Consider the following 27,654-nt stretch of genomic DNA (forward strand, 5'->3'; position numbering starts at 1 on the left):
CTTATGATATCCCCAGTTAGTCTTTGAAAGGTACCTGTAGCTAGTATTCTCAACCTTACACATACCTTCATATCCACTGGGATGGGTTCCCCCTCTGTTTGTTCTGACTCTGAGGCGTGGCCGGCACAGCTCCACAAGTTGCTATAGAATGTCCCTGTCCACCCTGTAATGCTCTACTATCTCCAGATCATGTAGCCCCTGGTAGGTTACCCTGGGTCTGAACACTCTCCTCCTCCTCTGGTGCCTGAGGTGGTCATGTGCATCATCCTCCACACCACCTTCAGTCTCCAACTAATGCTGGTGGATCAAAGCTATGGCAGCCCCTAACATGTACATACTAAAAGTTCCCCATCTGTATACACCATTGGTGCAGAGTGTATGGGAATACACAAATGTGTGTGAGGTAATTTCACACTTTATACTATTGTGCTATGGATGCTGCTGATGTCAGTGCATGTGTATGAGCTATTCCAGCTGCAGCGTGTCTTAATTTTGGGTTTTGCAATGAGTACTGCAATGTGGGGCCTTTACTGTGGAGATATGCTTGCCTGCCTTGATTAATCTGTTACCCTTTAATTCAGTTTTAAACGTGGATCCCCTCCCATTATCAGGCATGCAGCCACCTGCCGTCTTTCTTGTTTTGTACTTTCCCTACCCAGTCATGGCAAAATGTGTCTTGTAGCTGATATACTGCAAATTGGCTTTGTTCTGCTTTGACACTTTACTGTTTTCTTTGCAGTACAGCCCCTCCCCTTTCCTGTTCTGCAGGTAGCTGCTTGCAGCCTTGTTAGCTGTTGTCAATGGCCCATTAGTCATTTGTACTCTGATTTCACTGCTGCAGCATTTCCTTATTTCTTTCCTATATCCTTCCTGTTTCAGCTGCAGTGCGCACCACGCAAACCCATTTACCTGGTTTACGCGCGTTTTCATCTCTGTTCACATGCATACTTGGTTACCTTGTGTAATCTCAGTGAAGCATAGCAAAGGCCAGTTCAACATATCTCAATCCTGCAGCGTTGCCTAGCTAGGGGCAAACCTTTTTAGCAATGCTCCAATGTGCTTACAGCAATGGCAACACACCCTCTCTTGATGTCATCTTTATCTCAAGGGCACACCTCGGTGTTATAACGCTACGCTGTGAGGTGCATCCTTACACCAGTGGGGAATCCGTGATTCACTATTACATCTCTCATTTGCATGGCATTGCCTACTAATTCCTAGCTACCACACATAACACTGGCACAGCCCCTTAGCAACCCTGCGCCATAGTATGGTGTAGCATGCCTGCCATTCACTAACAGCCAAAGTCAGAAAGGTTACCATGAGTTGTAAGCGAAGTGCATACCATGCTGTAACCATTTCTGATTCAGAGACAACTCTACCACAGTGCTAAATCTTTCTGCAGTGGGCAACATCCATGGCCTACTGCAAATATTAATGAGACATTCTGGGAGAGTGGGATATGGTAGTTAGCCTTGTGTTCGCTACTGAAGTGCCTGTGGCAAGGCATTTATGCTGCTGATGCTTGTATTCCCTCAGTAATGCTGGAGGTTAAGGTCAGGGGAGTTTAGTGAACAGGTAATGTTAGGATGTGTATGTCTGCATGTATTTACGAGTGTGGCTGATATGTGGGTGTGTGTGTGAGGGTTATGTAAAGGTATAAGTGATATAAGGTGCGAGTATGTGTGTGTGTGTGTGTGTGTGTGTGTGTGTGTGTGTGTGTGTGTGTGTGTGTGTGTGTGTGTGTGTGTGCGTCTGTCTGGTTTGTGTTTCTGTCTCTCTGTCTGCCTGCCTGTATGTCTGCCTGGGTGGTAGTAAGGAGGGGTTTAGTTAGGGGATAGGTAAGAAAGGTGAATGTGTGTGCGTATAAATATATATATCAGTGCACGTTTGTTCATGAATGGGATCAGGTGAGGGGAGGCTTTACGTGTATGTGTATATATGTGTCTGCCTCTGTCTGTATATCTGTCTGCCCATCTATCTGCCTGGATGGTCACACTTGGGGAATAAGTAGGGAAGGTGTGTTTATATGTGTGTTGATGAATGACTGTTTATGTTGATGAGTGTGATCAGGTATAGAGGGGGGCTTTGTTTGTATGTGCGTGTGTGCGCGCGCGTGTGTGTGTGTGTGTGTGTGTGTGTGTGTGTGTGTGTGTGTGTGTGTGTGTGTGTCTGTGTGTGTGTGTGTGTCTGTGTGTCTGTGTGTGTATGTCTATGTGTGTGACTGAAAATGTGCTTGTCTGTAAGAGAGAATAAATAGGAGAGATGCCTGTGCCAATGCGATGTATGAGCTGCCAGTGTTGACTGTCACAAGAAAATGCTGATTTGCACACATGGTACTTAAGGGTGATAATGTAAACTAATAAATGGCTTAATGGCATTTTTTTCTTGTAAATGTCATAACATTATGAATGGAAAATAATGTAATTATTCCTAGATATATCTCTCTGTTCTTTATAGTTATCTCATGCGGAAGTCTATCATCCCCACCCAATGGCAATAAAATTGGAACCTTAACAACATATGGAGCAACAGCCATCTTTACTTGCAACACAGGATACACTCTGGTGGGATCTCACATCCGAGAATGCCAAGCAAATGGGCTCTGGAGTGGTGCCGAAACGAGCTGTTTAGGTAATCCTTTTTCTGGTATAAATATGATCTATTTATGTAACAAAGTATTAATCAGCCTTGCAGAAGATGTGCATGAAACAAACTGCAGCATGTACAAGTTTTTTTAATTATCCTGTTTTATTTTGCAGGTTTCATCATGCAGTTGATTCACTAAAAGTGCTTATATGGTTTCCAGCATTAATATGATTTATTCCTTTTATGGACTGAAATTATGCATTTTGGAAAAAAAACTAATTTTCCTACCTGAACATTTTCCTTTTCTTTTCTCTCATTTATATTTTCTTAACTACGTAAGCTGGTTGATTCGTGGACCTTTTCATCTATGAGCTAAACCATAGTCATAAGGCTATATATAATGATAATATGTTTGGTTGAAACAAACTTTTATCAAAAAATTCTTAGACTGCATACGTGGTCATGCATAAGATATGTCAGGTGGTGGAAAGGGTACCTTATGCACCATTGAATGTAAGCTAAGTGGCGGTGGATAATAATGGAAAATCTTTGCATGTGGGTGGTATTGTTAGATTAAAGAATAAAAAAGAGGATAGATGTTTGAATGGGCAGTTACTGTATGTGTTTTATGAGTGTGTGCGTGTGTGTGTATGTGTGTGCGTGTGTGTGTGTGTGTGTGTGTGTGTGTGTGTGTGTGTGTGTGTGTGTGCGTGCATGTGTGTGCGTGTGTGTGTTTATGTGCGTGTGTGTATGTATGGTTATGTGTGTGGGGGGGGTTAGAGTTAGGGTTAGGGTTAAAGTAAAGGCTAGGGAAGGGACCAGATGTTTTGGTTTGACTGGGTAGCTGTGTATTTTGTGAGTGTGTGTGTGTGTGTGTGTGTGTGTGTGTGTGTGTGTGTGTGTGTGTGTGTGTGTGTGTGTGTGTGTGTGTGTGCGTGTGTGTGTGTGTGTATGTATGGTTATGTGTGGGGGGGGTTAGAGTTAGGGTTAGGGTTAAAGTAAAGGCTAGGGAAGGGACCAGATGTTTTGGTTTGACTGGGTAGCTGTGTATTTTGTGAGTGTGTGTGTGTGTGTGTGTGTGTGTGTGTGTGTGTGTGTGTGTGTGTGTGTGTGTCTGCATTGTGTAGTGGTACTGTTAGAGGGTGTTTAGTACCCTAAAGTTTAGGTTTGGGCTTAATGGCAGGGAGTAAAGTTAGGGTTAACTCACTAGAGTAAGGTGGTGCAGGAGGGAAGGGATTCTTTCTAAAGTGAAATGTATGCATATTGAAAGGGATATAGTGACACGTTTTTGATGACATTGCTTGTGAAGTTATTAGGGAAAGACAAGAAAAATATGAGCCAGTTCTGACTGTTAACATTGTTGAAAATACTGAAGTTATTGAAACACAGTGTTCAAAGCTGCATGTTTGAATTTTATGGTGGACAGTAAATGCATCAAACATATTGTGGGTGATGATTGAAACATTTTGCAAACAATCAAAGAAATGCATGATGTTTGCAACACATTATCCTTTGTTAGCAAGTGTAAATGCAATTCTAACATTTTATTGGAACAACAAACTGAAAATATTAATTATATTTCCTTAAAAAGTAATTGTATCTATAAATGTGATGCATGCTTAGGATGTCGAATCCCCTCCTCCCCAAGCCAGCTATCAGCTAATCCTTCTGCTTCCATCCTACATTGTCTCTACCTATCCCTCCTAAATTGTCTTGGAGTTGCTCCACCAGGATTGGAACCAATGATCATTAGTATGTCATGGGAACACATATCATCTTTACCGCCAAGGTTACTTGTAATGAGCTACCCTCATCCACCCCATACACAGACACTTACCACACATCATCTTAACTGCCACGGGGTACTTGTTATGAGCTACCCTCATCCTCCCCATACACAGACACTTACTACACATCATCTTTACTGCTAAGGGGACTTGTAATGAGCTACCATCATCTGCTCCGTACACAGACACTTACCACACATCATCTTTACTGCCAAGGGGACTTGTAATGAGATACCCTTATCTGCCCCATACACAGGGACATACCACACATCATCTTTACCACCAAGGTTACTTGTAATGAACTACCCTTATCTGCCCCATACACAGACACTTACCACACGTCATCTTTACTGCCAAGGGGACTTGTAATGAACTACCCTCATCCACCCCATACACAGATACTTACTACACATCATCTTTACTGCCAAGGGGACTTGTAATGAGCTACCCTTATCTGCCCCATACACAGAGACTTACCACACGTCATCTTTACTGTCAAGGGGATTTGTAATGAGATATGCTACCCTCCCCCACCACACACACACTTTCATCTTTTATATTTGAAGTCTTCTCCTCTCAATAAGGAATACCAAACTGAATGTCCTCCCTCCCTCCTGGGATGGACATGCCCTTGCCTGCCTGCCAGTGCCTCAGCCATCCAAGCTATTAATTGAAGCCAGATCACCTGGGTTTTACTTAGGACTTTACCCCTCTAGGCCACAGCGCTGGCTAGATGCATATATATTAATGAAGGCCCAGCTATTCAAATATTAGAATACAAAAAATATTGAAATAAAAGTTTTTTTTTTTTTTTAATTGTAACAACTTTTATTTTATGTGCCTTGCTAAATGTATAACATGTACTTTTTTAAGAAAGAAAGGAAGGCTACCAGGAAGCATTTTGATCAACACTGTGATACTTTTTAGTGTAAAACCAATAATATTGAACTATACAGTAATTCTGAGCTATTTATCAATTTTTAAAAGTTTGTTTTTGCTGTGTTAGATTGTGTTAAGGCAGGAGTTAGGAGTGGTGACTATGACAGACCTTTTATGGCAAGTCTGCATGACTGAATGTTTGAATTAGTTCAAAAAGTGTTCTTAAATTTAGGTGGTGTTTTTAGTGGTAAAATGATTTACTTGAAAGTTGATGTGTCTGTTAAGGAAAGTGTTTAATTTGATTTTCATTTCTGAAAAATCCTTAGTTGATTATATCGATAAAAGTCGAACTGTCGATATTTTTAAAAGACTACTCCTAGCTTAACATTTGGAGTAAGTGAGGACGACTGCTTTTTATACTTGTACTCTACTCCTAAGCTTGACATATGGTGTAAGTGAATTCAGCCAGTGGGTCTGTTTATTCTCATACTGTCTCTTGTTATAGTGTTTAACAGAACTGTGATATCTTGCCTAGGATATGAATATCAATGCCTAGTATTTCTACTGAGTGTGCCTTGTTTTCTGTTTATTTTACTTCTTGTTTCTCTCCACTTTATTTACCCAGTTGAACAACCTGCCTGTATTGTCCTCTAGTGTGAGACTGCCCTGTCGCTGTTGACCAACGTCCTTCACCCACCATATCTACTACTGTCCATTCCTAAACTGAGGAACTGAACCTTAAACCTCCCTATTTGAAGAAAAGTATAACACAAGAAAGTATGTCCTCCTAATACAACAGACTGTTCTAAAGCTAGTTCTGTTTTGAAAACTCAGGTTAATTAATGCTAGTTCTGTTCTGATACTCCAGGGTTTGCTATTATATACTCCCTAGCTAGGTCGACGAGCAGCCAAAGCCCTTCAAGTACTTCTTGCTTGCCCTCTCCTCTTGTGTCCACTTTAAACATAACTCCTTCCCCCCTGTACTTGTGATACCCCAGCTCTGCTACATTTCAGAAGCAGCTACTTCTTGCTATAAATCTTTTGTCCACTAGGTGGCGCCCTTCTCCCGGTCTCTCCCCTCTGATTAAAGCCTCTTCCCTTAGGCTCGCAGGTTTTATCTATTTGTAAGAAACTGCTGCCCCCATATATTTTTCTCTCCTTCCTCCTGTACTCCACTTCACCTACATTTCACTGTCTACTATCACAACCTCCCAGTGCAGCAGTCCCTCCTTGAAGATAAGTATATCATAATTTTCTCTGTCCACTATCACTACTGATTAGGCCCTTACCTTCTACCCATCCCAAAACTTTCCTTACCAGTTCAGCTCTCCACTGATAGTTTTTCCTTGGCCTCTCTCCTTCAGTGGCTCTACCCGCTCCGTTCGCCCTACGGGCTCACTCCGCTCCCCTACCCTACCCCCAAATCTCACCCACCTCCAGTACATCTACATTTATAGTCATCACTGTCTCCTCCCCTGTTGCCCTCAACCTATCCCATATCTTTGCTCCTCCCCCTCCTAGATAAAGCTCTTTTAACTACCGCTCCCCCTCTCTATTCCCTTACCTGACTGCTCTCTCACATACTTCTCCTCCTTATATCTCCAAACTCCCCACACAGTCTCTAACCCTCTTTTAATATCTATCCTACTCTACTCATCCATGTCTCTTCCACATTATCTCACCTCATTTACATGTCTTTTCCTTCTAACTACTCTCTATAATGTGACTTCCTATTCCTCTACCACACTACCCTCCTCTTTCCCACTCCCCTCATCCTCCACTATCTCCTTTCCCCACCCTTCAACACTCCATTTTTATTTAATATCCCCCTCCCTACTTCAACCAAGTCCATTTCATTATTTCAAACTAAAACTCCATACAGTCTATTTAAAATCTCCTGCTATCAAAACTAAATTACATCTCCCTCTTACTTTATGTCTCATTTCAAAGTCTCACCTCCTCTCTCCCTTCTCTTGGCTTGCTCTAGCAGGAGATATCCACCCCAACCCTGGGCCAACACCTGCTAACAATCTCTCTCCCACTACCACCACTAATAGATACAGCCATAAATACCTTAAATTCATTACCATTAATACCCAGAGTATTAATAACAAAATAACAAATTTCCATGCTTGTCTAAATCTCACTGCACCTGACATAGTAGCAGTAACTGAAACCTGGCTAAAAACACAAACTACTAACTCTGAAATTTTACCACCTGGCTTCCAAGCACTTAGATACAATCGCCAAAACAAAAAAGGAGGTAGTGTAGCCTTAGTCTACAACTGCCTGCTAAATCTCAGCCCATACCAAAATCCCATTCCTAAATTTAATAATGCCGAACTAATCATAGGAATCCTCAAAATAAACAACTTTAAAAGTATCTGTATTATAACCATCTATATACCCCCTGGAGACAACTCCTCCACCCTTGAGAATATTCTCTATTGGGCTACAAACAATATCAAGCATGAGACTTACATTCTAAGCGATGCCAATATTGACTGGAATACAATTAATAATAATACTCCCACTCTGTCTAACAATCTTTATAATTTTACTCAACTAATAAACAACATTACCAGACCTAACAAAAATAACCCTCCAGGGTCCATCCTGGACTGGATTCTAGTCAGCCACCCTAACAATATCTGCAACTCTGGTATCTTACCAGACTCAATAAGTGATCATCTCCCAGCCTTTATTAACCAAACTCCCCAACAGCTCCCTCACCAGCATCAATATGCCCACTCTCGTAACCTAACTAATTTTAACCCTTCTATATTCTCTGAAACCCTTAAACTAACAAACTAGGATTCACTAAAAACTCTTCCCCTAGATGAGGCCCTAGAAGTCTTCAATACTACCTTCCTTAAAATCCTAAACTCCCAAGCTCCACCTCGAACAAAACGAATAAAGTACAACTCTGTCCCTTGGCTAACTAAGGACACTAAAACTCTAATGCCACAAAGGGACAAAACTTGGAAACTATACAATAAAAATAAAAACCCAGCTTCAGTCCTTCAATTTAAGCAACTCCGCAATCTCACTAAAAAACTTATCATAAAAGATAAAAAAATCATACTACAACAAACTACAGTCTACCCTCGCAAACAATCCCCAAATATTCTGGAATTCCATCAATTCCCTCTTACACCCAGGTACTAAATCCAATCCCTGTCCAGACAACAATAAGACTGACACAGAAATTGCAACCCTTTTCAACTCCTTTTTTACCAGCTCCATAGCTGAACTGACTAAATCCTTCTCCACTTCCACCCCCAGCCCAAACCCAAAGCCTTCTTCACCATCCTCCCCTCACTACTGCTCCCATAAACCCCCTCCCACTTTTTTTCTACAACCCGTGTCTACCACAGGTATCAAAAAACTTCTTTCCAAACTCAAACCGTGCTCCAATGCCCCCGACAATATCCCATCACTCTTTCTCAAGCTCGCAGCAGATGGCATCGCCATACCTATCAGCATTCTCATCAACAGATCCATCCAAGAATCTTATGTTCCCAAACTTTGGCGAGCTGCCCACATTCTGCCCCTTCATAAAGGAGGCAAAAATAATAGCATTTCTAACTTCCGCCCAATAGCCATTCTTTCCCCAATTTCAAAAGTCCTTCAATAATGTATCCACTGGCAACTCATGCCCCACCTCCTCAATAACCATCTCCTCACTCTTACTCAACACGGGTTTCGTCCTGGCCACAGTACCATTACTGCTCTCCTCTCTTTCCTAGACATTGTCAACCATGCCCGTGAATCTGGAGATATTGTCTCCACTGTTCTTCTTGACCTTTCCAAGGCATTCGACACAATATCCCACACACTCCTTCTCAACCACCTTTCTAACCTCAATCTCTCCCACAATTCCCTTTCTTGGTTCAAAAGTTATCTCTCAGATAGATCCCAAGCTGTGAAATGGAATACAGGTACCTCGAACTTCTTACCGACCCCTACCGGAGTCCCTCAGGGTTCTATTCTCGGACCTCTGCTCTTTAATGTCTTTATCAATGATCTCCACTCTACAATTTGTCATTCTCAAATTGTACAATATGTAGACGACTCCACTGTTATCTGCTCAGCCCCTAGCCTTCCCGAGCTCCAAGCCAAAACCCAATTGGCCTTCACAACCACACTAAATTGGATGCTTCAAAACCATCTTTCCCTTAATGCCAATAAATCACATATCATTCTCTTCTCCCCCTCAAAAGCTCTGCCTCTTGATAAGCCATCCTTCAAAATCTCCAGCATCTCCCAGTCCCCAATAGAAGTTGTTAGTTGTGCAAAATTACTCAGAGTTACCATTGATGAACACCTGAAATTTAATACTCATATTCAACTAAACACAGAAAAAAACCATCAGCAGCTCGGTATGCTTTACAGAAATGCTAACTTTCTATCTTTAGCTTCAAGATAAACACTCGCCACTACCTACCTTCTCCCTGTTCTATTGTATGGTGCTCCTCTTCTAACCAACCTCACCATTTCTATCTCCTCAAAACTTGAAAGTTGCTACTACAAAATCACCAAATTCGCTACTAACTCCACTCATTCTACACACCATTGCATCTGCCTCCGTAGTCTCCAATGGCTAGAACTCCCTAATCATCTCGATTACCTCCAACTTACTACTGCACACAAACTAATTTGTAAACCCACTGCTTGCCCTGCACTATCTAACATCTTGCCCTTCTACACTCCTCTCAGGCCCCTAAGATCTGGCCACCAAAATCTTATTTCAATATACAAACCCAAATGACCTCCTGGCCACCTCCTACTTTCTTATACTACAGCAAAAAAATGGAACTTGCTTCCTCCCCTTTTAAGAGTCACTACAAGCTATGAACAATTCAAATCTCTTCTCCATTCTCACCTCTCCCAAAACTGGAAATGTAATTGTATACTTCCTACCTAGATCTTATTACATCCCAGTTCCAATTTTCCCCCTCCGGTCCCTCTTCTTCAAACTCTCTCCTCAGCTCCCCTCCCTCTACTTCTTTATCTCCTCTCTCTCCCCTGCTTAAACTCTATATTTATTCAATTTAAATTGTCTCCTCCCCACTGCCTACATGCATGCCTATTCTCACAAATGTATCTTTTACCTTTTTCGTAAGATGTACTTTTAGACTCAAACATAAAATGAATCTTAGTCTAACTGTTCTTTTTTATCTTCCTCCTGGCATCTCTTCTGCTTTAAATTCTTTGCATCTCCTTCACTTCTCCTCTGTTTTACTTCTCTTGCATTCAAGATCAATGTATAATTACTTTTTCTCTCTCTCTTCTATGCTAACAATACAATTGTATAAAAATATTAATTTCTTATGTAAACTGCTAAATGTGCTATGTTTTTGGAAATTGTTAAAGGTGTTATGCCGTTAGAACACAGAGTGTTATGTGTGTAATGTATTATTATTATGGAGCTTTTCTCCCCGGGCCTCCACTGAAAACGGGCTTTCAGGCCCAGTGGACTTTCCCGGTTATCAAACTGGAAATAAATAATTAAATAAAAGGGATTAATGAGGAAAAACATGTATGTGGGATCATACAGTATGCTGATGTAATTCCCTTTTAATTTTCTTTTTACATGAGATTGGTTGCCTTATTCTTCTGAAGTTATACCTAAACAGTTTAACCATTACTCTGTTTATAATAATGATAGATTTGCAATGGAGCTTTCCATTCCCTACATTATGTAGGGGTCTTACTTTTGTTAGACATGAAGTACTGTTGAAGTACTCATAGGTTATCATGTCTTTTGTATCTTTTGGCATTCTTTGAACAGGTAGCAGCACCAGATGATGGATTGATAGTACATACAGCTTATTTTGACCTCATTAAATCATTTGACACTGTTATGCATTTGGAAATAACTGATAAAGGTTTTAATTATCAGAATATATTCAGTGACAAAATATTGGTTAAGCCATAGCAGCAGGGCACAATAACTCATGGTGGACGGTAAACTATTTATCCTAATGAAAGGAAACAGTGGTGTATTACAGGACCATTTTCTGGGGCCACTGTTTTTGGGTTATTGTTCTCAGGTATGAAAGTGGGAAATTGTCTTTAGGTTACCAAGTTTAGTGCAAATTAGGTAGCATATATAGCAATTACTTCAGTAAGAAATGTCAAGGTCTCCAAGACTGTATGCAAAAAATGCATACCTCTTACAATATTACTGTGTGTATCATCACTGTAAGTAGTAAACATAGCATTGTGAGACATAACAAAAGGTACAGACTGAAAAGTTAAATGGAATCATAAAAGACATGAAGGCTGTGTTAGGAGCTGGTATTCATAGATGTTAAGTAATACAATCGCTTATGTTATGCTTTCATAGTTTAATAGTATGCCACTACATGTGCATCTCAAATGTTTAAATGTAAAATCATTTTTGAGATGCATATATAGCCACAATATGAGAGAATAACAAACCATCACCTCATGGTAATTAGCCTTCAATATAAGAATAATGTATAGAGGTACCAGTCAGAAATGTCAACATTGACCAGTATATATTAACCAAAGTCAGAAAGGCTTGTTCTGCAGCCTAATTGTAAACGGCATATTTAATCAATCCAGGGGAATGAAATGTACCACTTTTTAACCTCAGTGATCCAAACCATTATTGAATGCAGTGTGTATTTATATCTCTCAAACAAGCTACCTGAAGCAACTTGAAAAAGTACAATGATTGCTTACTGGAAAAAATAATTGGTTTAAAAAACATAAGTTATTCAGAAACACTTCAGGAATTGTCATTATTTCATGTATGTTCAGTTGAATAATTAACATTGTTATGTATCTTAAGGAAACTATAAATAAAGAATAAAACCTGGCATTTGACATTCAGGGAACTGCAATGTGCTTGTTGTAATGTGCACATAAGGAAAGGCCTTAGCCTTTTTCATGAATAAGAACAAGCGTATGTATTTTTTTTTGTAGATAAAATGAAAATTTAATTAATATTTCCACCACAAAGTTTTCACAACATCATTTTCTTCATATAGAATAGCAATGGACCTACCCAAGCCAGTGTGTATTTTTGCAATGTTAACATTGCTTGTTAAATCATTAAAGCGTTCCTTTTTCCCCTTATTTTCATTTCTATAAAGGTTAACTTTGTTTGCAAAAATGTATTGAATATATTCCTCACAACACAGATGAATATTTAATTATACCAGAGACGTAACAAGAATTAGATTTCAAAACTTGCTGGATTAAAACAGTTTCATTCTGAAAAGAAAAAACGATAATGCTGGGGTTGGTATAATAAAGAAGGTGCTTACCTCACAGACAAAAGGTACAGGGTTTGATTCTCACCTAGCTAAGCTCAAAAAGGACCCTGTGGTCATTAGCTTAGTATAAACCTATGGTCCTTTAGCATAATGTTTACTGTACATAAACATATTTTTTAATTGTATTCAGAAACATTTCTGAGATCTGCCAGAGCAAACATCATCCCATATTTTCAGAGCTAATCTGAAGTTAATGTAACCAGATATATTTAGGTATGTATTTCTATGAGAAAATACATCTCCAGTACTGTGCATAAAATATATGGTATTTTTATCAATAGAGACCAATGCAGATACGAAAAATATATGATAATTAAAGACTCATGTTAACAAAGGATTTTGTAGAAACAATTCATAATAATTACGTAAACTGGCCAAATTAGAGGAAGGCGTATTAGCATTGTGCAACATGCATTTCAACATTTATATCCTGTTTACTTGGGCTTAAACCTGCTTTTCTGTAATAGTCTCTAGATGTTTCAGCAATGCATACTCGGTTGATATTTTCACATTGCAATATAATTAGCACCTGAACATCATCAGCATGTCTCAGTGAAGATTATCTGTAGCTTTTTCAAATTCATGTACCGTCTGTCAGCTTCCATGTATGCTAGTACACAGTCCAGCTACAGCAGGAACAGCAGTGCCATTGTTTAAGTTAGCAAACTGTAAAAGTGCATTTTAATGTCCAGCTTACAAAAAGCAGTTATTATCTTTCCTATTGTCCACCACATTATTTGAGCAGCAGATAAGACAAGTTTGTTTGTTTATTTATTTATTTATTTATTTTTTACCAGAAACTTGACGAGTGTCATTGGAATAATATGTTATACAGTGGTCCATTGTTTCCAGGCTTGTCCAGTGGCACATTATGAAAGACTTCTACAAATTGTTCTGATTTTACTCTTGCCAACATAATCAACAGACGTTAAAGATAAGCTTGAATTTAAAACTGATATCATAGAGCAACAGTCCATCATAATGGGAGAATATTCAGTGAGAGCTAGTTTATTGATTACCTCTCATCAGAAGGCCATGTAATATATTGATATGTCATGGCATATATTTGCTTATTTAATACTATCACAGATAAAGGGAAACTCCTATAGGAAGTACAGGTCGTTTCCCTCTTTCAATGATTTGAGAGTTGTATATATCAGTAGCAACTGATGCGGGGTATTCACCATATTAATAAAGGAAAGGTAAAAGGAGCTTCCCTCCCTGTACTTTATAATGAGTATTTCTTACTGTGTTGAGATGGCCTCCTCAATGTAGTGTACAACTTAAGGTTTAGGAAAAATCAATATTTCACATGGCAAATTAATGTCTGGTTCTGGATGACCTGGGCTCTTCTTGAGAATGCTGTCAAACATATTTAGGTTGAACCCTGTCATAGAGTAGTCAGTCCTTCCAGTTTTATCAGTGTCTTGTTCACAAAACAATCTATGTGATGGCGTTTCTGCCAACAGCCGTACCTTTTTATAGTTCATATTGTCAGGACCCCTTGTTCTTCTAATAACATGCATACATGCATACATGCAGGCTTAAATGCATTTTCATTGATTGGTCTACTTGAAGGAGAAAGTTGCACATAAATGCTCATATCTCCCCCTTATTCTTAAAAATTCACAGAGATATCACTTTTTGCTTGATGAGATAAAATAGCCACAGCATGTATTGTATATGATGTAGATTGTAAGCTCAGTTTGTTGTTTGTGGTGATGTGATAATGTTTAGAGATATAGATACATCAATAGATAAAACAAGAGGATCTAAGAAAAGGTTCTAATGCCAAATATTGGATCTGTTTCTCATTGTTGGTATATTTAGATCTACTGATGAACTATTTTTGTTTGGTTCATAATCTGATCACCAGAACCTGCTTTATAAAGGGAGGAATGTCTATCATCAGAATTTTGCTAATGTGCCACCATTTGTAAGCTATTCCCCCCCTCAAATTTCCTCTTCTTAGGATCACAAATGTGATTATCTGCTTGCTCAGTATAGTGACTGCATTTATCTCTAAAGTGATTAAAACACTAGTATATGTGAAGGTCGTTAAATGCAAGCTCACAGTGAGTATCAGGTATGCTTAAATGATGGTCTTTTTTATGAACATGTTCCAGAATCAGTTTACATATCCAATACAAAAAAATCAAGATTGTACTGCTCCACTTATTTGTGAGTTCAGTACTATTAATGGCATCAAAATGCACATAACTAGATACATCAGTGATATAAACACTGATACAGGGCAATAATGTAGATATGTTATGTCATTACAGAGTTGCTTTTCTTTCAAACACTAGGCTGTTTTGTTGTGTCATGGTGAGAAGTCCACACTTTTCTGGTAGAATACTTGACAACAGTGTAGAAATTATTCATTTCCAAAAATCCTGTGTGCCCCCTGTATTTCATTGCACTTGATATATGGCATCGGTAAGGGGTTTAAGAGGAATATTTGCCTTCTCAGACTGCCAGATCTCCACAGGCCAGTTTGTTGACAAATGGAGCTGAACATCCTTAGTTGATTATCACAAATTGAAATGTAAAAGGTTCAAATCTCTTCCTACTGTAGATTAGGTCCAATGGTCATTGATCACTGCCACACTCAGGTAATGTCCTTTATGGAAGATTCATTTCTACTGCTAATGTCAAAAAAAGCAAGACAAACAAACAAAAGAATAAAATGTGGAGACTGCATATTGTATCATTAAATGATAATCTCTGTCTGATGGCTCAGTTCAGTTGAACTGAGGAATAATGTCTTAGCCATATGATCTACTTAAGTCAAACTGATTTAAAGAAGAAAACAGAGCAGTGGACCTGGGATGGTAATAGTACAAGTGCCAGCATTGTTCTCAACCTTTTAATATAGGAATCAGGGACATAGTCAAAAAATAAAAAGGGCAAATGTCCCAATTCAGGGACAGATTCCAAATATTACTCTTCTATACTTAGTTGCTAGAATAAGACATATTCCATTAACATGCATTTTCTGAAGGATATAAATTCTGAAAGCCAAATATCTGTCATTATTTAGTGACTACAATTTTCACTGAAATGCAAAAAAGAAACCCCATAAATTTTATGAGGAATGGATCAAAATTATGAGGTAAAACCATAGACATTCTGCAAAATCTGATACAGTTTAGAGCCATGCTTATCAACCATTTTATGTGGCATAAATAATAATAAAAAAAATGTAACAGTGGGTAAAAGGTGAATGGTTTGTAAAACAATGCAAAAAAAATGTAACAGTGGATAAAAGGTGAATGGTTTGTAAAACAATGCAAAAAAATGTAACAGTGGGTAAAAGGTGAATGGTTTGTAAAACAATGCAAAAAAAATGTAACAGTGGATAAAATGTGAATGGTTTGTAAAACAACGCAAAAAAAATGTAACAGTGGGTAAAAGGTGAATGGTTTGTAAAACAATGCAAAAAAATGTAACAGTGGGTAAAAGGTGAATGGTTTGTAAAACAATGCAAAAAAATGTAACAGTGGGTAAAAGGTGAATGGTTTGTAAAACAATGCAAAAAAAAAAAGTAACAGTGGATAAAAGATGAATGGTTTGTAAAACAATGCAAAAAAATGTAACAGTGGGTAAAAGGTGAATGGTTTGTAAAACAATGCAAAAAAAATGTAACAGTGGATAAAAGGTGAATGGTTTGTAAAACAACGCAAAAAAAATGTAACAGTGGGTAAAAGGTGAATGGTTTGTAAAACAATGCAAAAAAAATGTAACAGTGGGTAAAAGGTGAATGGTTTGTAAAACAATGCAAAAAAAATGTAACAGTGGATAAAAGGTGAATGGTTTGTAAAACAATGCAAAAAAATGTAACAGTGGATAAAAGGTGAATGGTTTGTAAAACAACGCAACAACCACAAAATGAGAAAGATTTTACATAAGATCACAGAACACTGGATCAGTCATCTGATCTCAAGCAGTCTTTCACAGTAATACTGTGCAGGCAGATTCCAACAGCCTCACATGTCAAGGCTATATTTAGTCATTATAAGTTCAGTCCAAATTGGTTGGTTTGTAATTTCTTTCTATAAAGTGAATTGATTTTTTCATAATAGTTAACACCATATGTCTGTAGTCTGAACAGAGAGATTATAAACAACGCAAGCTAAAAAGAGTGGCATTGCTGGAACTGAATTCATCCTCAAGTCTTGGTGAATACCTTCACGAAGTAGACCCAGTTTTTAAAAAATCTCACCAAGAAGACGCTGATATATAGACTGTATTTTATATAGCATGTATCATGGACAGAAGTTGGTTAAAAAATAAAAAAGACAACTGCGTGCACAAGTTCCAAGATAAAAAAAGTGCCCAATCCTGGTAGGTGCAATGGTGCCAGGACTGGAAAAAAAGTGACAGTCTAGAGTCAAGACACAGAAACATTCCTACACTGAGGTTAGGCCACGGTTAGGGGGAAAATGCCCTCCCCCCTGTTGTAGAAGGAAGCAGTGGTCCACAAAACTGACAGGACAAAAACGAGCTATAAAGATGACAGAGTGGATTACTGAGGATAAGGAAGAATTATGCGTTGTTGCTATCATGTAATAAGCCCAGAATATTTAGATAGAAGATATTAAACAGATTTAGAAAAAAAAATAGAGGAAAGAAAAACACTTGCACAAGAAAAACTGTAAAAATCTTCAAATGTAAACTAATACAACAGAGCCATGAAAAACATTATAAACACCAAGAAAGTTTGCACCATTTGGAAAAAGAAGCAGCAGAGGAAATGTGAAAATATAAAGAACAAAACCTAAAGATTTTTGAAAGAAATGAAAAACGAAACATGGACATGGGAAACAAAAAGAGATCTGATATGGTGCAATATATATGGAAAGAGGAAAGTCAAACTAATAAATACTAAAAAAAAAAAAAAAAAAAAAGAAAATCAGCACCAAAGATAGTTGAAGAGAAATACAGGCAAAGGCATCTGGAGATGGAAAATTTCACAATACAAAAATAAGAAAACAAAGTGGCAAAGTAGAAATGAGGAAATGGGGATTAGTAATGAAGAAGTTAAAGAAATAGAAACCGAAGTTATGCATTACCTGCAACATGAAGTATTTAGTGTAGAAAATCCAACTCTGGCATCTTTAGTAGGAAACCAGCACAAAGGTTCAGTTGGAGTTGCACAGCAACGGAAGGAGCAGGAAGCACTGGCAGCTATGACATAGTCAATGCTGTGGAGTGATAGGCCAGTGACTTCCCATATGAAAGAGCAACAGATGATGCAGGATGCCTTGGAAGAGAAAATGCTACAGAAAGATGTTCTGGAACATTTTTTAGAATGTCCCAGGAAACAGGGAACAAAGAATATGTCCTCAGCTTAGGAGAAAATGAACTAATGAAAGAGATTCTTGATTTAACAGGGATAGATAGACATATTAAGATTGATGAAAGAAATAGACTATAGAAAGTCAATAAGACCCAAAATCTTAGACGTCTGATAAAACAAATTAACACAGTAATCAAAACTGTTAGCAGAAATTCATGTGATATAACAGAAGTAAATAGGATATATTACTGTGCATCTAAATTAATAACATATAATGTCTTATCACAAAAACACACAGCAATAAGGGAAAGGAAGGGGAGAAATCAAATGCCATCATGGAAACACTGAGTAGAGAAAACTATAAAGTAATTAAGACAAGAAGTGTGACTGTTAGAAAAGAATAGATGAGGAAACAGATCAACAAAAATAGTCAGAAAGATGGACATGATAAACGCAATCCACAGCATCGGAACAGATCAGGATATGACGTACATTATTGCAAATCATAAACTAAATAGAGTGGCACAGGCAGAAAAACTTAGAAATGTGCAGATGAATATAAGGGGAAGGCACAAAATATACAATTGATTGATGATCCAAAAGGTTTTATAGAGACTTGGGAAACAAAGCAAAAGGAATAGAAACACCACTAATAAAAATATAAAAATGGACACATTTTGCAGAAATATCTGTGAAGACTCTGTGGAATGTAATAGATATGCTGAATGGATTGAAGAAGTAAAAAAAAAATAGTAAGAAGTTCAAATATACAGGATGTGAAATGGGATGAAGTAACAGACAGAGAAACTGAAATAAAATAAGAAAAGCTCCTACCTGGAAAACCCAGGCACAGAAATTACCTAACTTCTGGCTAAAAGTATTAACATCTTTACACAAAGATTTAGCCATGAGTATGAATGACTTATATGCACATCCAAAACAATGGCACCAGCCAGGTTAACAACAGGAAAACAATACTCCTTATTAAGAGTGAATCTTCAAACTATCCTAAAAATCTATAGACCAATAACTTGCCTTCCAACAATGTATAAACTATATATTGGAATTTATGCCAACAGAGTTTATAATCATTTAAAAGAAAACTCAATCTTAACAATAGAACAAAAATAAAAGAAAATAAAGTCGTATGGAACAAAAGATCATTTGTTGTTTAAATAAAGTCACAATGGTGAATTTTAAAAGAGGAAGATTCTAAGTATGGCACGGATAGATTACAAAAAACATTTAATAGTATTCCCTGTTCGTGGATAAAAGAGTTCTTACTGTTGTATGAGATACACCCTATATTGATCAATTACATTACAGTAACCATGAAACAGTGGCAAACCACTTTGCAGCTAAATCATGATAAAGGACAAGTTATTTTCACAGGGATAAAAATTCAAAGCACGATATTCCAGGGTAACTATTTTACCACTTCTCTGTTGTCTTGCCCTTGACTCATTAAGTTTTCTAATTAGCAAACTAGATCATGTTTACAATTTGGCTCCCAGAAAACCACAAATTGTAAAGACTTCTTGTTGTCTTATTATGGAGTATTTAAAACTGTATAGCTCATCAGATGAGGAGCTGAAAGCACAACTGCAAGTAGTCAATACTTTCTCAGATGATATAAGAACATCATCTGGTCATGATAAATGTGCAAAAGCAACATTTAAAGCAGGAAATCTGCAGCACCAAGCAAATATCAGTCTGGGACAGGAATGGGATATAAAGCAACTTGAGCAGTAGTGAGTATATCAATATTTCGGATGAAGGATCAACAATAAAATATGAACAAATGCAAATAAAACTTAGTAAGGAACATTTCAGAAGATTAAAATTAATACTGTAAACAGCCTTAACATATAACAATGGAGCCCAAGCTATAAACCAATTTGCTATTCCTGTTCTAACTTATTGAGTGGCCCCAAAAGATAATTGATCAGTTGGACAGGAAAACAAGAAAAGTACTTCATGCTTGTCAAATGATATATAAAAAACAGAGTATACCAAACCAAGATTATATATTCCTCATTCTGAAGGCGGTATGGGCCTCCTCAAAACTGATTACCTTGTAAAGATCTGCAATCATAGGACTGCATACATATCTGCTGAATTCAACAGATCCAAGCAGAGTGAGTTTTAAAACATGAGAACAACTCTAAGATGACTCCCTGCTTAGTTTAGCAGAAGCATATTGGTGTCAAGCAGGAATGGAAATCAAAGCAGAAGTAAATAAATATCAGACAGCAACTGAATGTGCCAAAAAATAAGAGAAAGAATATAAGGATGAAGCTCAGATGAGAAGGGAAGAAATGTAGAGAAGGCATAAATATAGTTGCAAGTCGAGAGACCTCCTGGAACAATCTCATGCTGATCAGGTTCTGACACAGGAATAGTTTATCAGAGGTGAATTTTTTAAATCAAAAGATGAAAGGTTAATATTGGTGGCTCAGGGTAGTGGACTACATACATATTGGTTTACAGTCCATTGATCATGTGAGAGAAGCAGGCAAATGCAGTTTCTGTAAAACATAACTGGAAACAGTCGATCATCTTGTTGTTGGGTGTGTCACAAACTAATGGCAAAGGGCCTTTTTACTGAAAGGCATAATAATGTGGCAAGATTTTTGCACTGGGGATTGTGCAAACAGTATAATTTTGAAGTAGTTTAAAAAACATTGCAACATGAGCCACATAGCATTATAGAGAATGATGAAGTTTATATCACATGGGATCATCTATTACCAACAGTTCAAAAAATAGATGTGAGAAAACCAGATATAGTAGTCTATGAAAAAAGACAAACGTAGCATTAATCATGCATTAAAAATTGAAATTGCTACACCAAGTGATTACAGTAAATTGCTACATCCAGTGACTACATTGTCTTACATACAGAGAGACACAAAGTCATAAAATACCAGGATTTGCAGGCAGAAATGAGGGCAATGTGGAAGAAGGATACCCAGACAGTTCCAATAGTAGGAGGAGCAATGGGTCTCATGAAAAAAGAATTTACACCTGTATTTAGATATGCTACCAGTACAAATAACTCCATGTGATTTGCAGGAGGAGCTCATATTGGGCACACTGTGGTGCTGGGAAGACCCCTTTTGGCTAACATCAAAGACTGAAACAGTACTAATTTCATTAATTTAAGCCATACTTTGACTAAGGAATGGGGTTCATTCCTGTCATGGTATTAGAAACCCAAAAGACTTGGAGAAATAAAGCCAGCAATTAATGTATAATTTAATGTAGGGTGTTAAGTACTGAGTTAGCATTTTGCATGCATACAGTGAATTACAGAAAGCAGTCTTTCAGATGTCCGGCCCTTATTTTATGTCATAACATTTATTTATTTATTTTTATTTTATTTATTTATTTCACATTTGTTAACCAGGTTAGTCCAACTGAGTTTGAAAACAAACCCATTTTCAGTGGAGACCCAAGGGGAAAAGCCCCAGCAAACATAAGTAAAGATAAAGTGACAATATACAAATATTAAATAACAATCGCAATACAAAATAATTGTAAAAAAGATAAGGTAATTAACTATTTGCATTGTACTGATTGTAAGCAACCCATTTTCAGTAGACACCTAAGGGAAAATAGCCCCAGCAATCAGCGAAAATAAACATACAGGACAAAGGCTATTAAAAACAATGCAAATATGAAATTAATTATAAAGAGAAAAACAAAAGAAAAAATTATGACCATTAAGGGTTGCACGAATAGCAGTGATATAAAATTTACTACATATGAGAGTAAAAACAAAAGATAATCATTGTTCAAAAGAAGGGCAATGTATAGACATTGATAGGAGGTGGGGTGAAAAAAGATAAATAGTGTGGAGAATGGGAGGGGGAGATAAAGGAGGGTGCTGCTATAGTAGTAGAGCTGAGGGTTTAGGAGGTTATTTTAAGCAGAAGTTACTAACAGAGAAAGAAAGTTAGGAGATGCAAGAGGTTATACAGCAGGACAAACTAAGACTATGTGTGGTCAAGGCAACGGCATACTTTCAAGTTTAGTAGGTGGGATTTAAGCTCCTTTTTAAAACAGGGAAAGGAAAGGTTGGCTGTAATATGGAGAGGGAGTTTGCTCCAATTTTGTCAGACAGAGTGTTTGTAAAGTAGTTTGCCAATATTCCTCTTGGGTTTATAAACTGAGAGAAGATGCTGATCAGCACTCCAGAGAGGCCAGGGGGAGAGTAGAGAGGAACATGGGAGGTGAGACCAGGGCAGGCAGAGGGGTTGTTGAGTATGAAAAAGGGTGTGTGGAGTTGCGATTGTAGGAGAAGGTGCCAAAATTCCAGCCACTGAAGTTTGTTTAGTGAGAGGCAGTGATGTGATGAGACTGGTTAGTTTAGAATAAATCTGGCAATTTTGTTGTATGTTTGTTCCAGTTTCTGCACTGAGGTAGTTTGGAGATTGGTAAGGATGGGGGAAGCATATAGAAGATTAGATAAGAGAACTTCCTGCACAAGAGTGTGTTTAGTGGTAGTAGTGAGGAATTTTGTGTTCCTATAAAGTTTTTCGTGGGGTGTTTTGATGGCCTGTTACATGTGCAAGTCATATTTTAGTTGGTCATCAATTATTACCCCATGGAGTTTGGTGTGTGAGGCAGGGGAGATAGTGGTGCCATCTGGGGAGGAAAGAGAAAAGTTGGATTTAAGGTGAGAGAATGTCTGAGGTAGGAAGAGTAGGAGTTGAGTTTTCTTAGGGTTAAGGGTTAGTTGATTGTTTCTGAGCCATTTTTCAACAGAGATAAAGGAATTCTGTGTTAGTATGTGTAGTTCAGAGATAGTATTGGAGATAGATAAGAGAGCAGAGTTGTCTGCATGTTGTATTACAGATGAGAGACTGCAGGATGAATATAGGTTGTTGATAAAAACATTGAAAAGGAGCAGTCCAAGTATGGAGCCTTGGGGTACTCCTGTTTGAACAGCAAGGAAGGGTGAGAAAGCCTGCTGCCATCTAACAGCTTGTTTTCTGTCAGTAAGGTAGGATTGGAACCAGCCAAGAGTAGAAGGAGAGAGGTTTAGGTCTAAGAGTTTGTTAAGAAGGATGGGATGAGAGACAGTGTCAAAGGCTTTAGAGAGATAACAGAATAGACAGGAGACAAGGAGGTTGTTGTCCCTAGCTTCTGCAACCTTTTGAGAAAAGGATAGTAAGGCAGCTGAGGTACTGTGTTTAGGGCGGAAACCATGTTGTGAGGGGGTGAGGAGATTTTTGTGAATGAGATAGAACAGTAGTTGAGTATGTATACATTTTTCAAAGATCTTAGCGAACAGTCAGAAAATAGCGATTGGTCTATAGGTAGAGTGCAAAACAGAGTTGCCATCTTTGTGCAGAGGAGTGATATAGAAGGATTTCCATATTTCCGGTACAGTAGATTCCTAAATGTAGTGGTTGATTAAGATAGATAGAGGATATGCAATAGAGACGGCAGCAATTTTCAGAAATTGAGAGGGGAGTTTATTATTGGACGGAGAGCATGATTTTAGCTTAAGAAGCAGGGATTTGATATATTTAGTAGAAACAGGTCACAAGGTAAAAGGCTGAGAAACAGAGGAGCATAGAGGTTTAGGGGGAGGTGAAGGTGACACAGAAGAGTTGGGATGAGCAGAGTTACCAGAGGATAGGAGTTTAGAGATGCTGTCTATGAAGTGCTTGTTGAGTAAGTCTGCAGTTTCAGAAGGAGAGTGATAGGGTAAAGGGTTAGGGATGGTAGAAGAGCCAGTGTGGAGAAGGGCGTTGATAGTAATCCAGAATTTTTTGGGGTCATCTGGGTAAGAGCTTTGAAATTTAGTGAAATATTGGCGTTTATCCAAAACAATAAGTTTTTTATATGATTTCTGAGTTGCTTATAACCTTGGAGAAAGGTGAGAGTTTTAGTGGTTTGCCATTTTTTCCATAGAGCATCTCTTTATTGCATCAAATCATAAGTAGCTTTGGAGAGCCAGGGTGCAAAATTAGATTTGATTCTGATTTTGCCAGTGATGCACTAATATTTGATCAATCACCATCTCTCATAACTACTGGTTTAAAAGTGCTGTCTTTCTTCATAGGTTTATAGATTCATAGACGTTTAATAGGCTAACAACCATAAGGGCCTTTTTAAGCCTAGGTACACCTCCTAAATCTCTGACAAGTTCTCATACCCTTGAAATGTGTGAGCAGGGGCTTGAGAGATGAACCATTTGCAGGCTGCCTATGTCCATTAGAGATATAACTGCCAAACCAGGGACGAATTTCCTGTTCCTCCTCCAATTGTCCAAGTTACACTTGACTTGGGTTAGGGAGGAACTTGGCTTCCCATGGAGTAGCGTCTGGGATAAATACCTGTCTCTCCACCAGGTCATATTTATATCACAGGCAAGGTGTAAGTCTTTAGAATGGATAATTCTGGTGCTGTCTGTTTTGCAGATATGCAGGACATCCATCAAAATGGGGTCTGACGATGCCTTGTATGCCAGGCATGGATCTCCCCTCAGCTTCTAAGATGCATTTTCTTTCTCAAGGGTCCATTGTTTATTTTCTCTGCTGTATGTTTATCTTGGCAAGACCATAGTCACTATTTCAATTGCCACTTTTATCAAGCAACCTAAAGTTATAGAACAGAAACATTACACATTAATCATACAAGTAGCATGCAAAGTGACTGTTAAATGAACCTGCACAAGGTCCACTTAGAAAGTGTGAATACAATGGAAAGCCATTGCAAGGTATTTGATTTTCAGAAACTGGATATTAAACTTAGATGGTCGTATTACCCATTGTTGACATAATTAACTTGCACAGTGTATCTCAATGAAGTTGAGTGAGAGGCAGTGTATATGACATTTACTTACTGCTCAAGTTATATTACCAGCCTTGCCTAATGACAGCAAAGTGACATGGAGACATTTAAGATCCCTTCTGTACACTACCTTGACAAAATCAAGGATTGTTTAATAATAGTGTACAGCTGAAATGAAAAGGACTCTTCTTGCAATTAGTGCTATAAATCTCTACAATATCTTTTAGTAAATAAGATGTTTTCCTTTGAATTTTTAAGAGTATTGAAGGATATAAAGGCAGCTCATGTAAAAAATGCAGTAACAAATTTGTCTTCAGTGTGGCTTTGCACAGTTGTATTTGCTTCACATGTTTAAATAATTTTCCCTTTGCCACTGGGTTTGACATGGTGTAAAGTATATTTTCTTTTTGTATATTCTCTTGCCTTCTGAGTTTATGCAAAAGGAATAGAGTAGCGCTGTGCTCCATAATAACATTACACACTTAAACATATTGTGTCAGCAGCCAAGCTTTCTGCAGATGTATTTGTTTGACGCATAAAATAATGTTTTCTTGGCCATTGGCTACGAGTCTCTTCAGAGTAAAACAGCTTGCCCTTTCTGGCTGAGATGTAAACTAAAAGTGTCAGATCCTTCAAAGGATATTGTTCACTGACAGTTTCATATGCATTAGAGAGGTATTTTCATTTTTGACAGGTGATGCACAACATAGTGCCTGCTGGTATTAAGCTTTCTTCACATTAAATTATCTGAACTTGAACAGACTGTTTTCTCTAACAGCTGACAGGGTGTCAATCAATAACAATACATGGCAGACCAGTTCATCTTTCCTTCCAATTTAAAGTGAAATGACTAAATAGGAACAAAAAATGTTTACCTTTGACCACTGAGTATGTGACCTGAAAGATGATATTACTGAAATGAAATCACACAGTTGTGATAACTGAGCTATTTTCAGTTAATTATTAAAATCAGGTCAGAATTATTTCTACTAAATGGACTGCATAAGATACAGGGACAAATCATTCAGTCATTACACTGTCATATTTTTACTGTGAAGACTTTTCTCATATGTAATTACCCAAATGTGTACAGTTACAATTCTCTTTGACCACTGAGTGCGACTGACACACACTGACCTCCTTACAACACACTAACAACATTCTCAGTGCTCAGCTACTGACATATTTATTAAAGTAGACTTTTAAAGAATGCTTTTCCTTAACCAGTGACTGTGTTTCACAGATGGCTCACTTTCTTCTACAGTAGGTTTTGTTTGTGAATAGCAAAGGAAAAAATATTATTAAATATTTGAATTAAGTTTTGTATTACTTTTGGACAGACGTTATGAGAAGAGGTGTTCTCTGCAGAGCAGAGAGCAAGCTTTCATATAGCATCATGTTGAAGTACCTGGGGAGCATTTAGTTTCTTCTGCCCTTCCAATGGTGTATATTTAAAAAACAAGTGTTACTGATAACAATAATAACAATGGAAGTAGAATAACTTATCTTTGTACGCAAAACATGTGAACGAGTAACTTTTGCATGGCAGAGCAGTATACTTTTTTGTAAGACTTTGACTGCTAGGAAATAAGAACATGCAGTTTTCATGAACTGAGTGCCTTATTTAAAAAATATGTATACAGACAACCACAAGTGGTAGATGTAACTAAAAGTGACATAATTTTGTAAAGCATAATTTCTATCCTTAGAGTCACTATACATAAGCAGAGTTTGTGCTCATAGGTTCTCAATGGAAACACACTTTACAAAGGTAGAGAATGAATGCTGACCCAGAAGACAGGCAGCCTTAAGCCTAAACATCGTATGCCAGAATATCAGATGATGCTTTACAAATAGTGTAACCAACTTCTCCCAACCCAGTATAAATGAGCCAGTACAAATACTGCTCAGTCCATATCCCCTTCAATACCTCCTTAGTTACAGCAAGTTTGAAGATTTTATTTACATGTTTATGCTGTAGTAAAGTCTAGGATCATAGGAACTTGCTCCATGATGTAGAGTGAAGGGATCCTGACTGCCTGCCATGGACAGTGCAAGGACCCAGCTACTAGGTGACATAGGAGGCTGATGAGCAGTTTCACTGGCTTATTTATATTGGGTTGGGAGAAGATGTTTACCAGTCAGACTTGTACATCTCCAGTGTGACTGAGGATTTTAGTTCTGCAGCATTTGCATGTCATTTGCAGGCTGAATGTTTGGAGCAGAGCAGAGCATGAGTAGAGCATAACAAACAGCCCATCAAAATAATTAAGACGGTGGTGTACCAGGTTGCCTTGGTCTCCTGCCCAACTACTCCCCAGACACTGTACAGCCCTGCTCTGTTAGGATTAAGCCTGATGTTTGCTAGGAATTGTTGCCACAGAAGACTTAGAAGGAGCCATTAGACATGATGTGATGGCAGATGGCTGCAGGGGAAACCAAAACAATTATTTAAAAATAATAATGAAATAAAATGTAGACATTTATCCATCCATCTGTTGAGTGGTTCACTGACTTGCACTTGCAGAGTGACTTTAGGTTCATGCCAGTTTACTAAGGAAACAGCTGACTGTGTGGCCCTGGTTCAGAGCCAGTTTGTGATAACATGCCAGAGTCACTAATAAATTGCTGTACCTTCTGAACCAATATGCTTTGCTTAGTGGCAATGTATCCACAAATGGAGTCGCTGAACACTTCTGATCTTTTTGACTCATACCCTAATGATGTAATCAGTGCAGATATTAATGAATATTTAGCTAGATATCTTTACTCACACTTGCAGAATGTCACATTAATCCCTTTTAGAAAAATATATAGTTTTTTGAGTTTTCACATATACCGCTGTCAGCATAACAAGTCATCTGGTATGCATACCACCAACCCATCATGCAACAGTTCCCCATCAGTGCCCCTCCCTCACAAGCACTACGACCAGGCTTTTGTTTCTGACTTATACTTTCCTCCATGCTTCCTCTTATCT

General features: G+C 38.0%; 1 protein-coding gene across 1 annotated transcript in view; it reads left to right on the forward strand.

Moving 5' to 3' along the window:
* LOC122792903 (CUB and sushi domain-containing protein 1-like) overlaps positions 1-27,654 on the forward strand; it is a 4,548,980-nt gene that overhangs the window by 3,283,946 nt on the left and 1,237,380 nt on the right. The window contains exon 41 of the mRNA XM_044060461.1: positions 2,461-2,634. Coding sequence (XP_043916396.1) covers positions 2,461-2,634 — 174 coding nt within the window. The remainder of the gene's footprint in view (positions 1-2,460; positions 2,635-27,654) is intronic.

The sequence above is a fragment of the Protopterus annectens genome, chromosome 2.part0 (assembly GCF_019279795.1).
Source record: "Protopterus annectens isolate FY-2018-M chromosome 2.part0, PAN1.0, whole genome shotgun sequence".
In the NCBI taxonomy this organism is placed as follows: Eukaryota; Metazoa; Chordata; order Ceratodontiformes; family Protopteridae; genus Protopterus; species Protopterus annectens.